This window comes from Mobula hypostoma, chromosome 20 (assembly GCF_963921235.1).
Source record: "Mobula hypostoma chromosome 20, sMobHyp1.1, whole genome shotgun sequence".
Lineage (NCBI taxonomy): Eukaryota > Metazoa > Chordata > Chondrichthyes > Myliobatiformes > Myliobatidae > Mobula > Mobula hypostoma.
The window spans coordinates 57,818,933-57,834,574 of NC_086116.1; the positions used below are offsets into that span (position 1 = coordinate 57,818,933).

Here is a 15,642-nt window from a genome sequence, read left to right on the forward strand (position 1 = left end):
TCCCAGAATCATTTTCATGAATCCCCTTTGAAACCTCTCCAATGTCAACACATCTTTTTTAAGATAAGGGGCCCAAAAGTGCTCACAATACTCTGTGAGGCCTCACCAGTGCCTTATACATCCTCAGCATTACATCTTTGCTTTTATATTCTTGTCCTCTCAAAACAAATACTAACTTTGCATTTGCCTTCCTCTCCACTGACACAAAGTGCAAATTAACCTTTAGTGAATCCTGCACAAGGACTCCCAAGTCTCTTCGCATCTCAGATCTTTGAATTTTCTCCCCATTTAGAAAATAGTCTATGCTTTTATTCCTTCTCCCAAAGTGCATAACCATACACTATTCCATCTCGGGAAACAATTTTACAGCAGCTTGATTATTAACAGACATTTAAGTATTGTGCCTAGATTCACAATATCACCTCCCAAATATTTGATACACTGTATGAATCTTCAACTCAATGCTTTGCAACTCCGGGGTAGAGAGATCACATTTTGTGCAATTGGTGGTGATTTTCTCCAGTTAATTGGCCAAGTACTGGTACTGAATATGCATGTGGAGATGATATGTGGATGGGGTTTTGCTAGTTTTAAGTTATTTTTACATCCTGCTCTGAAGATGGTAATTCAACATTTCTAAGTGGGTGTTGGGACTGAGAGAATGTTTAACTGCATCCAAATCTGCATGCATTCAGATCTGCAGCATCCGATGACCTTATGATCTATCTTGGAAGCAGACATCAGACTTTTCAGGGGGTGAACCCTTGCAAGGCAGCAAGGCCCGATGGTGTAAATTTCAGCCAAAACTGGTTGATTGTAGCTGGTGCATTTACTTTATCTAAATAAAAAAGCCAAGCTGATCCTACAGAGACATGGCATAACACTCAACGTGGCTGCCTTTGAGCATTCAGAAGGCAATTATTTTGTTGAAGTCAAAACTCAGCCCATGAGTGATGTGCTGTAGTAATGTAGAAATTTCACTGTTCCTTGTATTTAAAGTTTACCATTAAATCATAATTTTAATATGCATAAGGCATGGTAAGTACTGATCACCACAGTCAGCTTCGGCATCATTGTCTTTAGAGTTGCTAAGGTATATTCATAAACACTGCTTCACTAAAAATTTGAGGACAATCTAAGGAGTGAAAGATTTGGTCCTCAAGGTTAGCCATCTAAATTGCCAATGCCAGTTTAGTTTATTTGCACTGCTTTGCGGTATCCTATAGACACATTTAAAATTGTACAGAAGTCTGCACCATGTAAATTAACCAATTCAGCACGAGGTTATTCAAAACAGAACTAAAAACTTCTGGAACAGAGGTAGAACCCTTAAGTTCAAGACCTTACACCACACCAGGACATTAACCTGAAGATTCAAAATAGAAGATGATTTATATCATGAAGTGGATTACATTAGTGAAACAGGATGGGAAAGCTAGCTTGTCATTTAAATTATACAAGGAACATCAAGTTTAAATGAAAAAAATTACAATTAGACAGCTATTGATACAATGTATATTTCTACTATTCAAGTCAAATCAGTAACTGCCACACTTTATCTCTCCACCTCACTCCCAGTGTGATCCAAGTTTACTTTGCTTCAAGTGAAGATAGCAATAATTAGCAAAATTGCTCAAGTACTGAAAACACTCTTGTACTCACAACTACAAGAACAGTTTGCCTTGAAGTTGTAATGATCAATAAAATTCTGAACTCATCCAGACCAACTGAATAGTCTGACATAGCCATCTCTTTCCAGGTGACCTGTCCCATTTCCCACGTACCTGTAGTCTTACAGGTCACATACAATACTTTAAATGTAGTGATAAACACTTAATTAATTCAATCATGCTTTATTAAATTTTACAAAAGGGAAAAGAAAACCTTAGATTTAAAAAAATTAAATCTGGTCATCTAAGCAATTTAAAAAAGGAATAAATCCACATTTTGATCCCTTCATTTTTAAAATGAGTTTCTTGAGTAAAGCCTGACACAGCTCAGCTCAACTTCGAGCAAGAGCTTAAAATTCCAAGTGTTCATTAAATCTCTGCACCTTTCAGGGATGCCAATTGCTTCAAGACTAAAGCAGGAAGAGTTCAAAACATTCAGAAAACAACAGATTTAAAGCAAATCAAAAACAAAACGGTGAAGATTGTGGTGGGAAAGGAAAAGGTAGATATCCAAGTTCAAGACAGAAATATTTGATATATGCAGGTCTGACAGCAATTGAAATTAGAATTAAAAATAACACCTGCCAAAATGCAGTGCACATAGGAGGGAAACGCAGCCATCACCAATAAATAACTAATAAATAACTGGGCTGAAATTTTAGGACTTTAAGCAAAGTCCAATCAGGGGCAGGGTGTCCTGCCTCTGAAAACCAGAGTAACCACGGGGCAAGGACAAGTTTAAAATCAACATTTTAAAACGAGTTCCCCTTGGGTTGAGGAAGAGAGAAAATTGGGATCAGTCAGTGGCACTTGATGCAGAAGTGACAGGATGTTTAGAAATAACAGGCATCCAACACTTATGGCAGATAAGGCCTTGAGGAGTATTCTTTCCAGCAGCTTCCTCCAACATCACCCACTTTGCAGAAGGGCCTCCCTCCATCCCTTTACCAGCAATCACTTAAGTCTCTCCACAAGTCCTTGTGTGAGTCCGAAATTGAGAAGCTGTGTAGTGGAGAACTGTGTTAACTGCGGGAGGCTCTTCAGTAACCTCTCCCAACAAAGTTCAAACAGGCTGGGCACCACTAGCCAGATTTTATAGAGCGAATCAGTCCGCTTGTTCTCATGAATGTTGACCACTCCACCATGTACATACATACAGCCAGCCTGCAAGACAATGATAAGACTGTTAAATCTTACAAGGAAAATAAATTCCTACAGCATCACCTCAGGGATGTCTGTGTGCATTTTCACTGCTGCAAGATTTTTATCTAGTTCCCTTTTCATCGCTGGTGTCAGAGGAATGTACTCTGTCCACTTACTCCAACCTTGCCAGTTTAAAGACAGGCAGAGTTTGTGGCCTGTAGATTGAAACAGTGATCAGGGTTAGACTAGTGCAGACAGAAATTCAAGAGCAATTCATTCCAGAAGAGTGGAGAACGAATGGTTATATATTGTCAAAGTTAGGCTAGAAATATCCTGCAGTAAACAGGGCTGGACCTGCTTTTTTGGAGCTTCGTGTGGATGGGGTGGTGAAGAAAGCTTTGGGTATGCTGGCCTTTATAAATCAGAGCATTGAGTATTGGAGTTGGGATGTAATGTTTAAATTGTATAAGGCATTGGTAAGGCCAAATTTGGAGTATTGTGTACAGTTCTGGTCACTGAATTATAGGAAAGATGTCAATAAAATTGAGAGAGTACAGAGGAGATTTACTAAAATGTTGCCTGAGTTTCATCTCCTAAGTTACAGAGAAAGGTTGAACAAGTTGGGTCTTTATTCTTTGGAGCATAGAAGGTTGAGGGGGAACTTGATAGAGGTATTTAAAATTATGTGGGGTATAGATAGAGTTGACGTGGATAGGCTTTTTCCATTGAGAGTGGGGGAGATTCAAACAAGAGGACATGAGTTGAGAGTTAAAGGACAAAAGTTTAGGGGTAACATGAGGGGGAACAACTTTACACAGAGAGTGGTAGCTGTGTGGAATGAGCTTCCAGCAGAAGTGGTTGGGGCAAGTTCGATGTTGTCGCTTAAAGTTAAATTGGGCAGCTATATGGACAGGAAAGGAATGGAGGGTTATGGGCTGCGTGCAGGTCGGTGGGACTAGGTGAGAGTAAGAGTTCGGCACGGACTAGAAGGGCCGAGATGGCCTGTTTCCGTGCTGTAATTGTTATATGGTTACTTTTGGAAATGGCCTGAATGATGCTAGAATTCATGCAGACATTGGAATTTTTCACAATGACCTCTTGCAAAATGGATTTAAAGTCATTGAGGGAGAATGGACCTCAATGTTTCTTAACTTAGTGCAGTATTACAAACGGCAGTGAATGATAGTAGGAAGCTAAGATGTTAACTTTCTTTTTACAGAGGTATCTACACCTGTCGAGTATTCCAGTAATTTGTCTTTGTTGTAGTAAAATGCATTTGATTAGGATCACCTGCACATCACAGGCTCCTAATTTTGTAGCTATCTGCAGCTGTGGGTGTGCAAGTCATTCCAAAGCAAAATATGAGATCTTAAGGTTAAATTTAACAAGATAATGAACCTCAACTACAATGACCCATGTTCAACAGGCAAAATAAAGTTCCAATTACTATTTTACATCAGTGACACCCACAGGATAGTGGAAGGGATGGGTGTTGGTGGTGGTTAAACCCAACTCAAGCCTAGGTAATGCCACCTGTAATACAGTTGGTATGAAAGCGTATTTACTCACCGGGGTGACTGCTGCAGTGTGAAAGTAAGCTGGCTCAGGCATTTCTGCAGGCAGTTTAACCCATTGGAAATTTTGTAAACTGAGCTTCCACAGGTCCCCTAGTATCACCTCACCATTATATCCACCACAGACATACACATCTGTAAAAATTGATCAAATTAAGCTCATCTACTAAATGCCAAATCAATAACCCAATAACATGAAAGAAAAATTGAATTTTATACATGTCTAGGTCAATACTCAGCTTCAGACAACACAACTATAGGCAGTGTGGCTCCCAATCTCTCTGTGGGCAAGCATTTTGCAGATAGTGACCACCACTCCCTGACGTTTAGCATAGACCTGGAAGCCTTGGACAGGGACAGAAGCATACAGAATGGGAAAGTATTTAATTGGGAAGGGTGAATTATGATTCTATTAGGCAGGAACATGGGAGCATAAATTGGGAACAGATGTTCACAGAAAAAATGTACAACAAATGTGGAGGCTATTCAGGGAGCACTTGCATGAGGTTCTAGATAGCTTTGTCCCACTGAGGCGGGGAAAGGATAGCAGGAGGGAGGACCCACAATTGACGAGAAGTGGAACATCGAGTCAAGAGAAAGGAGGAAGTATAGTTAAGGTTTAGGAAGCAGGAATCATATAGGATCTTCAGACAGCCAGGGAAGAACTCAGCAAGCTGGAAGAGGGCATGATAAGGCCTTGGTGAGCAGGATTAAGGGAAACTGCCAAGGCATTCTATACCCATGTGAGGAACAGGATGATAATTGGATTGAGGGTGGGACCAATCAGGGATAAAAGAGGAAACTTGCCTGGAGGAGGAGGTGGTAGGGGAGGTCCTTAATGAATATTTTGCTTCACTATTCACCAGTGAGAGGGACCTTGACGAATCTGAGGTCAGCATGGTACAGGCTAATACACTGGAACATGTTAATGTTAAGGAAGAGGAGGTGTTGGAACTTTTGAATTTGGATAGACAAGTTTCTGGGGTCAGACAGGATATACTCCAGGTTACTATGGGAAGCGAGGGAAGAGATTGCTGCACTTTTGGGTAATGATTTTGCATCCTCACTGGCCACAAGAGTAGTGCCAGAAGATTGGAGGGTAGCAAATGTTACTCCTTTGTTCAAAATCATAGGGATTATCCTGGAAATTATAGACCAGTGAGCTTTAGAGTGGTAGGCAAATTATTCTCAGAGACACAATCTCAACATTTGGAGAAGTATCATCTGATTAGGGACAGCAGAGGCTCTGTGAGGGCCAGGTCGTGCCTCACGAACCTGATTAAGGATAGTGAGGGCTCTGTAGTGACAATCCAATTGATGAAGGTAGAGCGGTGGATGTAGTGTGTATGGATTTTAGTAAGGTGTTCGACAAGGTTCCCCATGGTAGGCTCATTCAGAAAGTAAGGAGGCATGGGATTTGGGGAAACTTGGCTGCATGCATTCAGAATTTACTTGCCCACAGTAGGCAGAAGTGGAAGTAGATCGAGTGCATTCTGTCTAGGGGTTCGTGACTAATGTTCCACAAGAATCTGTTCTGGGAGCCATGCTCTTTGTGAATTTTATAAATGACTTAAATGAGGAAGTGGGAAGGTGGGTTAATAAGTTTGCATATGACATGAAGGTTGGTAGAGCTGTGGATAATGTAGAAGATTGCTGAGGGTTACAAAGGGACATTGACAGGATACAGATGGGCTGAGAAGTGGCAATGGAGTTCAATTTGAAGAAGCGTGAAGTGACTCATTTTGGAAAGTTTATCTTGAAGGTGGTTAATGACAGAATTCATAGCAGGGTCCATTGATCCCTCAAAGTTGCTGCACAAGTTTATACAGTGGTGAGAAGACATAGGGATTGTTGGCCTTCATCAGTTGGGACCCAAGTTCAAGAGTCACATGGTAATGTTATAGTGCTATTGGTCACCTCATTATAGGAATAATGTGGAAGCTTTAGAGGGGATTTTCCAGGATGCTGCTTGGATTAGAGAGCAAGTCTCGTGAGGAAAGATTGAGTGAGGTATGGCTTTTCTCTTTGAATTGGAGGATGATGAAAGGTGATAAAGATGTATAAGCTGATAAGAAGCATAGTTAGGGTGGACATACAGCACTTTTCTCCCTCAGAGCAGCAATGACTAATATGAGGAGGCATAATTTTAAGGTGACTGGAGGAAAAGTGTGGACAGCGGTGGGGGGTGGGGGGAATATCAAAGGAAGTTATTTTTGAAATATAGACAGAGAATGGTAAGTGCGTGGAACACACTGCCGGGGTGATGGTAGATACTGATACCTTATGGACATTTAAGAGACTCTTAGATAAGCACATGGATGACAGAAAAATGGAGAGTCATGTGAGTGGAAGGATTAGATTTGATCTCCGATTCAGTTGGAAGGTTAGCACAACATCGTGAGCCAAAGGGCCTGAATTCTGCTGTACTGTTCAATGTACAGAGCACATTCCTATAAACTGATCAGTGTTTTAGTCATGCTGACAAGAACAAATGTTCTTACATCATCCCTGCATTTCTTAACTATCAAATGGAGTTCTTTACACCACTGAAGTTCAGCCAAGGTTTCAATTTGACTTCCCAGCTGAAACTTAGCACCTCTGATAATATTGGACTTCCTTAGTAATACAATAGACATCTGAACCCATGATCTGTTGACTAAGCCACAAAAAAATAGCTTTCTTTTGAAAACTCAGAAGGTTTTAAATGTATCAGTTATTCAGGAAAGGAGTGAGACACAAAGCAAGGAGCTACAGACCAGTTAAGCTAAAGACCTAGCATTGGAAAACATGGAGAGAGGATTGTTGAATTGAGAGAAAATACTAGGCTGCCACTTACCATGTCCTATTTGTACACAGCTATGACATCTTCTAGCTGCCGGGAAACCTACAGTTTAAAAATAAACCTGGTTACATATATATAACAAATAAGTAACGGATGGGGTACAAGGGGGAGGAGGGGCATTAACGGAAGTTAGAGAAGTCAATGTTCATGCCATCAGGTTGGAGGCTACCCAGACGGAATATAAGGTGTTGTTCCTCCAACCTGAGTGTGGCTTCATTTTGACAGTAGAGGAGGCCGTGGATAGACATATCAGAATGGGAACGGGACGTGGAATTAAAATGTGTGGCCACTGGGAGATCCTGCTTTCTTTGGCGGACAGAACATAGGTGTTCAGCGAAACGGTCTCCCAGTCTGCGCCGGGTCTCGCCAATATATAGAAGACCGCATCGGGAGCACCAGCCACAGTATATCACCCCAGCCGACTCACAGGTGAAGTGTCGCCTCACCTGGAAGGACTGTCTGGGGCCCTGAATGGTAGTGAGGGAGGAGGTGTAAGGGCATGTGTAGCACTTGTTCCGCTTACACGGATAACTGCCAGGAGGGCGATCGGTGGGGAGGGATGGGGGGGGAACGAATGGACAAGAGAGTCGCGTAGGGAGCGATCCCTGCGGAAAGCGGGGGTGGGGGTGGGAGGGAAAGATGTGCTTGGTGGTGGGATCCCGTTGGAGGTGGCAGACGTTACGGAGAATTATATGTTGGACCTGGAGGCTGGTGGGGTGGTAGGTGAGGACCAGGGGAACCCTATCCAGCTCTTGGCTCCATCCCACCCCCTCCTATCTTTTCCTATCATTTTGGATCTCCCCACCCCCCCTTTCAAATTTCTTACTAACTCTTCTTTCAGTTAGTCCTGACGAAGGGTCTCGGCCCGAAACGTCGACTGTACCTCTTCCTAGAGATGCTGCCTGGCCTGCTGCATTCACCAGCAACTTTTATGTGTGTTGCTTGAAATTCCAGCATCTGCAGATTTCCTTGTGTTGGCGTTTTCAATAATCTTCTAGGTTTTACTCTTAATGTCTGCCTCTGTGGTTCAATGTCTGTTTTTGAAAATATGTAACTTGCACTAAAGGGTCGGCACAGGAGTGTAGTGCACAATATTTTACAGAACCAGTGACCCGGGTTCAGTACCTGCCACTGCCTGTATGTTCTCCTTGTGACCTCATGGGTTTCCTCCCACAGTCCAAAGATGTATGGGTTAGTAGGTTAATTGGTCGTTGTAAATTGTCCCGTGATTCTGCTGGGTTAAATTGGGGGATTGCTGGGTGGTGCGGCTCGTGAGGCCTACTCAGTGATGTATGTCAGTAAATAATTAAAGCAGCTGATCTTACTATATGGTTTCAAACACATTTTAAACTGATCATTTAAAGGGAATTGATCCCATAAGCAAATTTACCCTCTCACTGTGCCCGTGTTCCAACACAGTCTGAGATGTAGTGTCACTTGGGCAGTGTTCAGCATCTGTATCAACTGAAAACCAAACAGTGAATGGGATGTTTGGGTCAGAGGTGGGGAGTGGTGGAAAATTAGCAGGAAAAGGACAGAAAACTTGAAAAAGCAAACCTAAAAAGCCCTTAAAAGTGTACCAGCTTTATTCCTGTTCTTCATCCTTTTTTTCTAATTATTTACAGTAGATTCCAGACTTGCCTGTTCGCTCCTGTGGTTTTGTTTGTATCTCCTCCCATGTATTAGTTTCCAAGTTATAGGCATGTATCTGAAAGTCAAATAAGCAGACAGTCTTAGAAGCATCACTCCCTCTCACAGCTCCCTGTACTTAATCTAGCATAGGTTCTGTCAGTTTCAATACCAGGTTTCTGTATACCAAGAAGATCATTTGATCCATTGAGCTCTTTCAGCAAATTCTGGCAGCCTAGCATCCAAGTGCACTGAACTCTCCTGCTATTCACTCTGAAAAGCAGTTTTATCCTGTATTCTACATCTATCGTCATATACATATCCGATTTCCATGCTCATTGGGTGACTTCTGATTGTTGTTTCTACTTTCTCATCTGTTAGTATTTGATTTTGTTTGTGATAGTTCTAAAACTTATGAAAACACAGTGATCCACAGAACCACAAAGACAAGTCACAACATGCATCTAATGCTATCCCCTTCTCGCAATTCCTCCATCTCCGCCGCATCTGCTCTCAGGATGAGGCTTTTCATTCCAGGACAAAGGAGATGTCTTCCTTTTTTAAAGAAAGGGGCTTCCCTTCCTCCACCATCAACTCTGCTCTCAAACCCATCTCTCCCATTTCACACACATCTGCTCTCACCCCATCCTCCCGCCACCCCACTAGGGATAGGGTTCCCCTTGTCCTCACCTACCACCCCACCAGCCTCCGGGTCCAACATATTATTCTCCGTAACTTCCGCCACCTCCAGTGGGATCCCACCACTAAGCACATCTTTCCTCCCCCCGCCTTCTGCTTTCCGCAGGGATCACTCCCTACGCGACTCCCTTGTCCATTTGTCCCCACCAATCTCCCTTCCGGCACTTATCCTTGTAAGCAGAACAAGTGCTACACATGCCCTTACACTTCCTCGCTCACCACCATTCAGGGCCCCAGACAGTCCTTCCAGGTGAGGCAACACTTCACCTGTGAGTCGGCTGGGGTGATATACGGCGGCCGGTACTCTCAATGCGGTCTTCTATATATTGGCGAGACCCGATGCAGGCTGGGAGACCGTTTCGCTGAACACCTACGCTCTGTCCGCCAGAGAAAGCAGGGTCTCCCAGTGGCCACACATTTTAATTCCACGTCCCATTCCCATTCTGATATGTCTATCCACGGCCTCCTCTACTGTCAAAATGAAGCCACACTCAGGTTGGAGGAACAATACCTTATATTCCGTCTGGGTAGCCTCCAACCTGATGGCATGAACATTGATTTCTCTAACTTCCGTTAATGCCCCTCCGCCCCTGCTTACCCCATCCCTTATTTATTTATTATTATTTTTTCCCTTTTTTTCCCCTCTCTTTTTCCTCCCTCTGTCCCTCTCACTATAACTCCTTGCCTGCTCTCCATCTTCCTCTGGGCTCCCCTCCCCCTTTCTTTCTCCCTAGGCCTCCCGTCCCATGATCCTCTCCCTTCTCCAGCCCTTGTATCCCTTTTGCCAATCAACTTTCTAGCTCTTGGCTCCATCCCTCCCCCTCCTGTCTTCTCCTATCATTTTGGATCTCCCCCTCCCCCTCTCAAATCTCTTACTCTCTCTTCTTTCAATTAGTCCTGACGAAGGGTCTCGGACCGAAACGTCGACTGTACCTCTTCCTAGAGATGCTGTCTAGCCTGCTGCGTTCCACGAGCATTTTGTGTGTGATGCATCTAATTACTGATTCCCAGGTATTCATTTGGCATTTCCTCCAGCCCAACTCTAGCCTCTGGAATGATATATGCATCACCTCACTGCTGCCCGATTCTGGCATGGGGGATTCAATTCCAGATTTTGTTATTAGTTTAATATTGATCCTGGAATGATTCGTGGAACTTCCCCTATAGATTCTAATCCCCACCATTTACCTTTGAATAGTGATCAATACACCTAGCTAGACCTATCAGACAACATTCTCTGCAAAATTTATATATTTATTACAACAAAATAGCTAGTGAGAACAATCTTTTTTTGTAACCCTACAATTTCTTTTCCCCCATCTGCTTCCATGCTCAACTTAACACACCCCAACACCACCCAGGACTGACCTATGGCTGATATCTCCTACCTTATTTAGTGGATAAGTTGTCCATGATGTTCCCCCACCCAGGATATATATCCTCTGTCCATCGTGTGCAATTTCATGTCGGTACCTGAAAACACAAATTGTTCCAAACATATTTATTTGGCTGCACTTCCAAGGCCTTGAAACATTCCTAATTTACTTTCCTATCTCCAAAAGACTTTTGCATCTTCTTCCATTAAACTCTGGTGACTGTCCTTTCATCCACACTCTCAGTCAACACTCAAGGTCCTGCCCTTCCTCCTTCAATTCCTAGGAACATTTCTTTACGCTTTGTCTCCTCAACCATCTCACATCTTCTTTCTGATTGGGTCACTTGCCTTGAGACAGGAACACATATCCAAACTAACACATCCAGGGAGTGCTGCCTCTTGGAGTTGTGTGCTTTCAGATGAAGACACAAGGAGAAACAACTTGTGCTCTTGAAGTCTCTCCAGATAACTAGTTGTTCATTGCTAGTGGATCTCTACAGCATCATCCAGGTCTTTCTTAAAATCTGGTGCCTTGAAGTGAACAAAATGCCAAAGGCTCAACATGACTTCCTTGCTTTCTCTTCAATAGTAAAACGCAAGGATCCTTTTTGCTTTATAAACATGTTCTGCCACAGAGTCATACTGTACGCTTCTGGATCTATTTTTGCACCCATTTAAACTTCCCAACACTAAACTTTATTTGCCATGTGCCAATCTATTTCACAACCTGTCAATGTCCTATCAAAGTCTGTTACATTTCCAAATTTGCTGTCATCTGCAAGCTTCAAGAATGGCTTGCATTCCCAGAGCTTGTACAGTGGAGTAACAAATAATACTAGTGAGTGGCTGAGTCAAATAAAAGAATGCAAATCTTTAGCCAGATCCACAGTATTTTCTGATCCCTCTGGATCTGTGGTACAAATAGGGGAACTGGTTTCATCCTCTCGAGATTAGGATCAGAGAACAAGAGAATACAACCACTACAGCAAGGTTGAAGGTACAAAAAGGAGTAAGTGATTGCTGGGTTCTCAGTTTGAAGCTTACCCAAGCATTCTTGATATGTCAATGGTTCCTAATGGCACTACAGAACTAGAATCAGAATCTAGTTTATTATCACCAATACTTGTTGTGACATTTATTGTTTTATGGCAGCAATACAGTGCAAGACAAAAAAAAAATCACAAGTTTCAATAAAAATAAAATAAGCAAGTAGTGCAAAAATAGGGGGTTAATGTTCATGGACTACTCAGAAATCTGATAGCAGAGTGTGGGTTTTCAGGCTCCTGTACCTCCTCCCTGATGGTAGTAATGAGAAGAGGTTTGTTCGAGATGGTGAGGATCCTTCATGATGGATGCAGCCTTCTGTGGGCACTGCCTTTTGGAGATGTCCTGCATGGTGGGGAGAGTCATGCCTGTGAGGAAGCTGGCGGAGATTACAACCCTCTGCAGCCTCTTTTGTTCTTGTACATTGGAGCTTCCATAATACCAAACAGTAGTGTAACCAGTCAGAATGCTCTCCACAGTACATCTGTGGAAATTTGCTAGAGTCTTTGTAGATGTACCAAATTTTCTCTAACTCTGAATAAAGTATAGCTCCTGCCGCACTTTCTTCATGATTGCATCAATATGTTGGGCCCAGAATGGATCCTCTGCGATGTTGATGCCCAGGAACTTGAAGGTGCTCAACCTTTCTCTACTGCCGACCCCTCAATGAGAACTTGTGTCTGTTCTTCTGACTTCCCCTTCCTGAAGTCCACAATCAATTCTTAGTCTTATTGATTTGGAGTGCAAAGTTGTTGTTACACCACTCAACCAACAGATCTCTCTCACTCCTGTACGCTTCATTACCATCTGAGATTCTGCCAATGACAGTGGTGTCATCAGCAAATTTATAGATGGTTCTTGAGCTGTCAGGAGTGTAGAGAGAGTAGAGCAGTAAGCGAAGCACATATCCTTGAGATATAGTATGCCCGAGGAGATATTATCAATGATCTGCACCGACTGTGGTCTCCCAATGAAGAAGTCAAGGTCCCAGTTGCAGAGGAAGGTACAGAGGCTTGCTGATTAGTATTGTGGGGATGTTGGTATTGAATGCTGAGCTGTAATCAATAAACAGCAGCCCGGCATAGCTTTCCTGTTGTCCCAGTGGTCCAAGGATGAATGGAAAGCCAGTGAGAATGTAAACACTGTAAACCTGTTGCGGTGGTACCCACATTACAGTGGGTCCGGGACCTTGTTCAGCCACAAGTTAATTACAGCCATGACCAACCTCTCAAAGCTCTTCAACACAGTAGCTGAGGCAGCTCTTCCTGTTCTACATGGGCACTGGTATGATTGATGGCCTTTTGAAGCAAGTGGGATCTGTCAACTGTAGTAGTGAGAGATTGAAGATGTCCTTGAACATTCCAGCCATAGGTTGGCATAGGTTTTCAGTACCCTGCAAGGTACACCATCAGGGTCCGATGCCTTGCGAGGGTTCACCCTCTGACGTCAGCCTCCAAGACAGATGATAGGGTAACCTGATACCAAGAGGATTTGCACTGATATAGTTTTATTCTCCCTTTCAAAGTATGATAAATGATGTTGAGATCAGGGAGTGAAGCATCACAGCTATATATGCTACTAGGTTTCACCTTACAGGAGGTAACAGCATATAAACCCTGTCTCTCTAACTTCATATAGAATTGCCTCTGCGTGCCAATGATGGTCTTCTGTAAATCATAACTGGACTTCCAGAGTTCTGGATCATTGGTCTTGAGCACCTCAGCAGGCTGTGAATCTCCTTGTTCATCCACTGCTTCTGGTTTGGGCACATCCAGTATGTTACTGAAGGCACATAATCATCCTGTAGATCTTGATAAAATGGTGATGACTGTGCCATATTTATTCAGATCTGAAGATCAATCCCTGAATATGGTCCAGTCTACCAATCCACAGGAGGCCCGTAAGTGCCCCTCCACATTCCTTGACCACATTCTTAATGGTCCTCACTACTAGTGTGTGGTCCTCAGTCTCTGGCACACTCCTGGCAAACAGGCAAAGAGCGGGCATAGGATGGCACAGTAGCTGTTGATGATGGTGTGATAGTAATCAAGTGTTAGCTTCTCTGGTTCCACAAGGTGACTTGTTAAGACTTTTTCAAGCTGGCCTGGTTGAAGTCCCCCACAATGTTCAGGAAGCATCAGGGTGTGCTGTCTTGGTAATGTTGATTATGGTACCCAGCTCCTCTACAGCCAGCGTAACATCAGCTGGGGGTGGCTGTTCAACGCAACCAGGATGATGGCAGAAAACTCACTCAACAGAAAGAACAAACGAGACTTGACGACCAGATGTTCCAGGTTAGGGAAGCAGGCCTGAGACAGAACCACCACAATGAGTTAATCATGAAGTAAACACTGCCATCTCTGCCTTTATCTGGCATCATGGTCCAATCCATGATGTGGAAGGTGATGAAGCCTTCGGGCTGGAATGCTGGGGTGAATCACGTCTCTATGTGCAGAGTACACAACAGTCCCTGATCCCTCTGTTTCTGTAATCTTAGTCTGAAGTCTTCAATTTTATTTTCCCTAAGGCTCCACATTTGTCAGGAAGCTCGTAAGGAGCATGGGCTATAGGGCCCTACATTTCAGCTTTACTTCAGGTCCAGCCCAACAGCCTAACTTGCTAAAACAATGGAGAGGAAGCTTCCAGCAGCTACACTCACTCACTGGATCGTCTGCAGTCTGGAATCTGTGGATTTTTTTTTAAACGGGTAAGTGTTAAGTTAAATATGGTAATAAAAGGGTTAAATTGATCTTGGAGCAGGTTAAAAGGTTGATGCAATGTCGTGGGGCAAAAAGGCCTGTACTGTTCTATGTCCTAACCAAAAAGGGACTATCAGACCAGCACCTACCTGGTGCAGAATTATTCACACCAGTACACTCAAGGCCTCTTAGTAAACTTGTACGGGGCAGGGCACAAGCACAAGGTTGAAAGAATGTGAAATAAAATTAAAATGAATAAGCAGCATCTATTCTATTTAATAAAGTGGCAAGTATGAAATGTTAGACTCAATTTATTGTTTTTTTTAAATATAGAAGATTCCTTAAAGAGGTAACTCCTCATTCATATATAGTTTAGTGTGTACTCTTATCTCACTCCGAAAATCATTTGTCACATGCAAACTACCAGATAGATACTTCATTGTGGATTGCAAACCAGATCATGAAAGAACTCTGCTGTAAGCACAAAAATCAGGCAGGAGGGGATTTACACCCTAATAGGTCACTCCTGATTGATGTCACCATCATCTAATAACTAAACTCATGCAATGATGCATCACAACTTGGTATGGCAACTCCTTTGCCCATGACCACAAGAAACTGCAGAGAGTTGTGGACACATTTCAGTATGTCACAGAAACCATTCTCCCTTCCACTGACTGCCACTGACTTCTCACTGCTCAGTAAAGCCACCAACTTATCAAAGACCCCACCAATCCCAGACATTCTTTCTTCCCCCCCACCCCTCCCATCAAGCAAAAGATACAAAAGTCTGAAAGCACAGACCACAGGCTCAAGGACAGTTTCTAAATAGTGCCTAGTACGATAAGATCGACTTTTTACCTCAAAACCTACCTCATTATGAACATAGCTATCATTTGTCTACCTATATTAGAATTTCTCTAACATTTTATTCTGCAATCTAGTGCCTTATCTTGTATTACCCCAG

General features: G+C 43.0%; 1 protein-coding gene across 3 annotated transcripts in view; it reads right to left on the bottom strand.

Moving 5' to 3' along the window:
- Nucleotides 1-6: 6 nt before the first annotated feature.
- klhdc10 (kelch domain containing 10) overlaps nt 7-15,642 on the bottom strand; it is a 60,717-nt gene continuing 45,081 nt past the window's right edge. For all 3 annotated transcript variants that reach the window (XM_063073012.1, XM_063073011.1, XM_063073013.1), the window contains 5 exons: nt 10,946-11,030; nt 8,871-8,937; nt 7,224-7,271; nt 4,383-4,522; nt 7-2,834 (listed from right to left, as the gene is read on the bottom strand). In XM_063073012.1, coding sequence (XP_062929082.1) covers nt 2,625-2,834; nt 4,383-4,522; nt 7,224-7,271; nt 8,871-8,937; nt 10,946-11,030 — 550 coding nt within the window. In that variant the 3' untranslated portion in view covers nt 7-2,624. The remainder of the gene's footprint in view (nt 2,835-4,382; nt 4,523-7,223; nt 7,272-8,870; nt 8,938-10,945; nt 11,031-15,642) is intronic.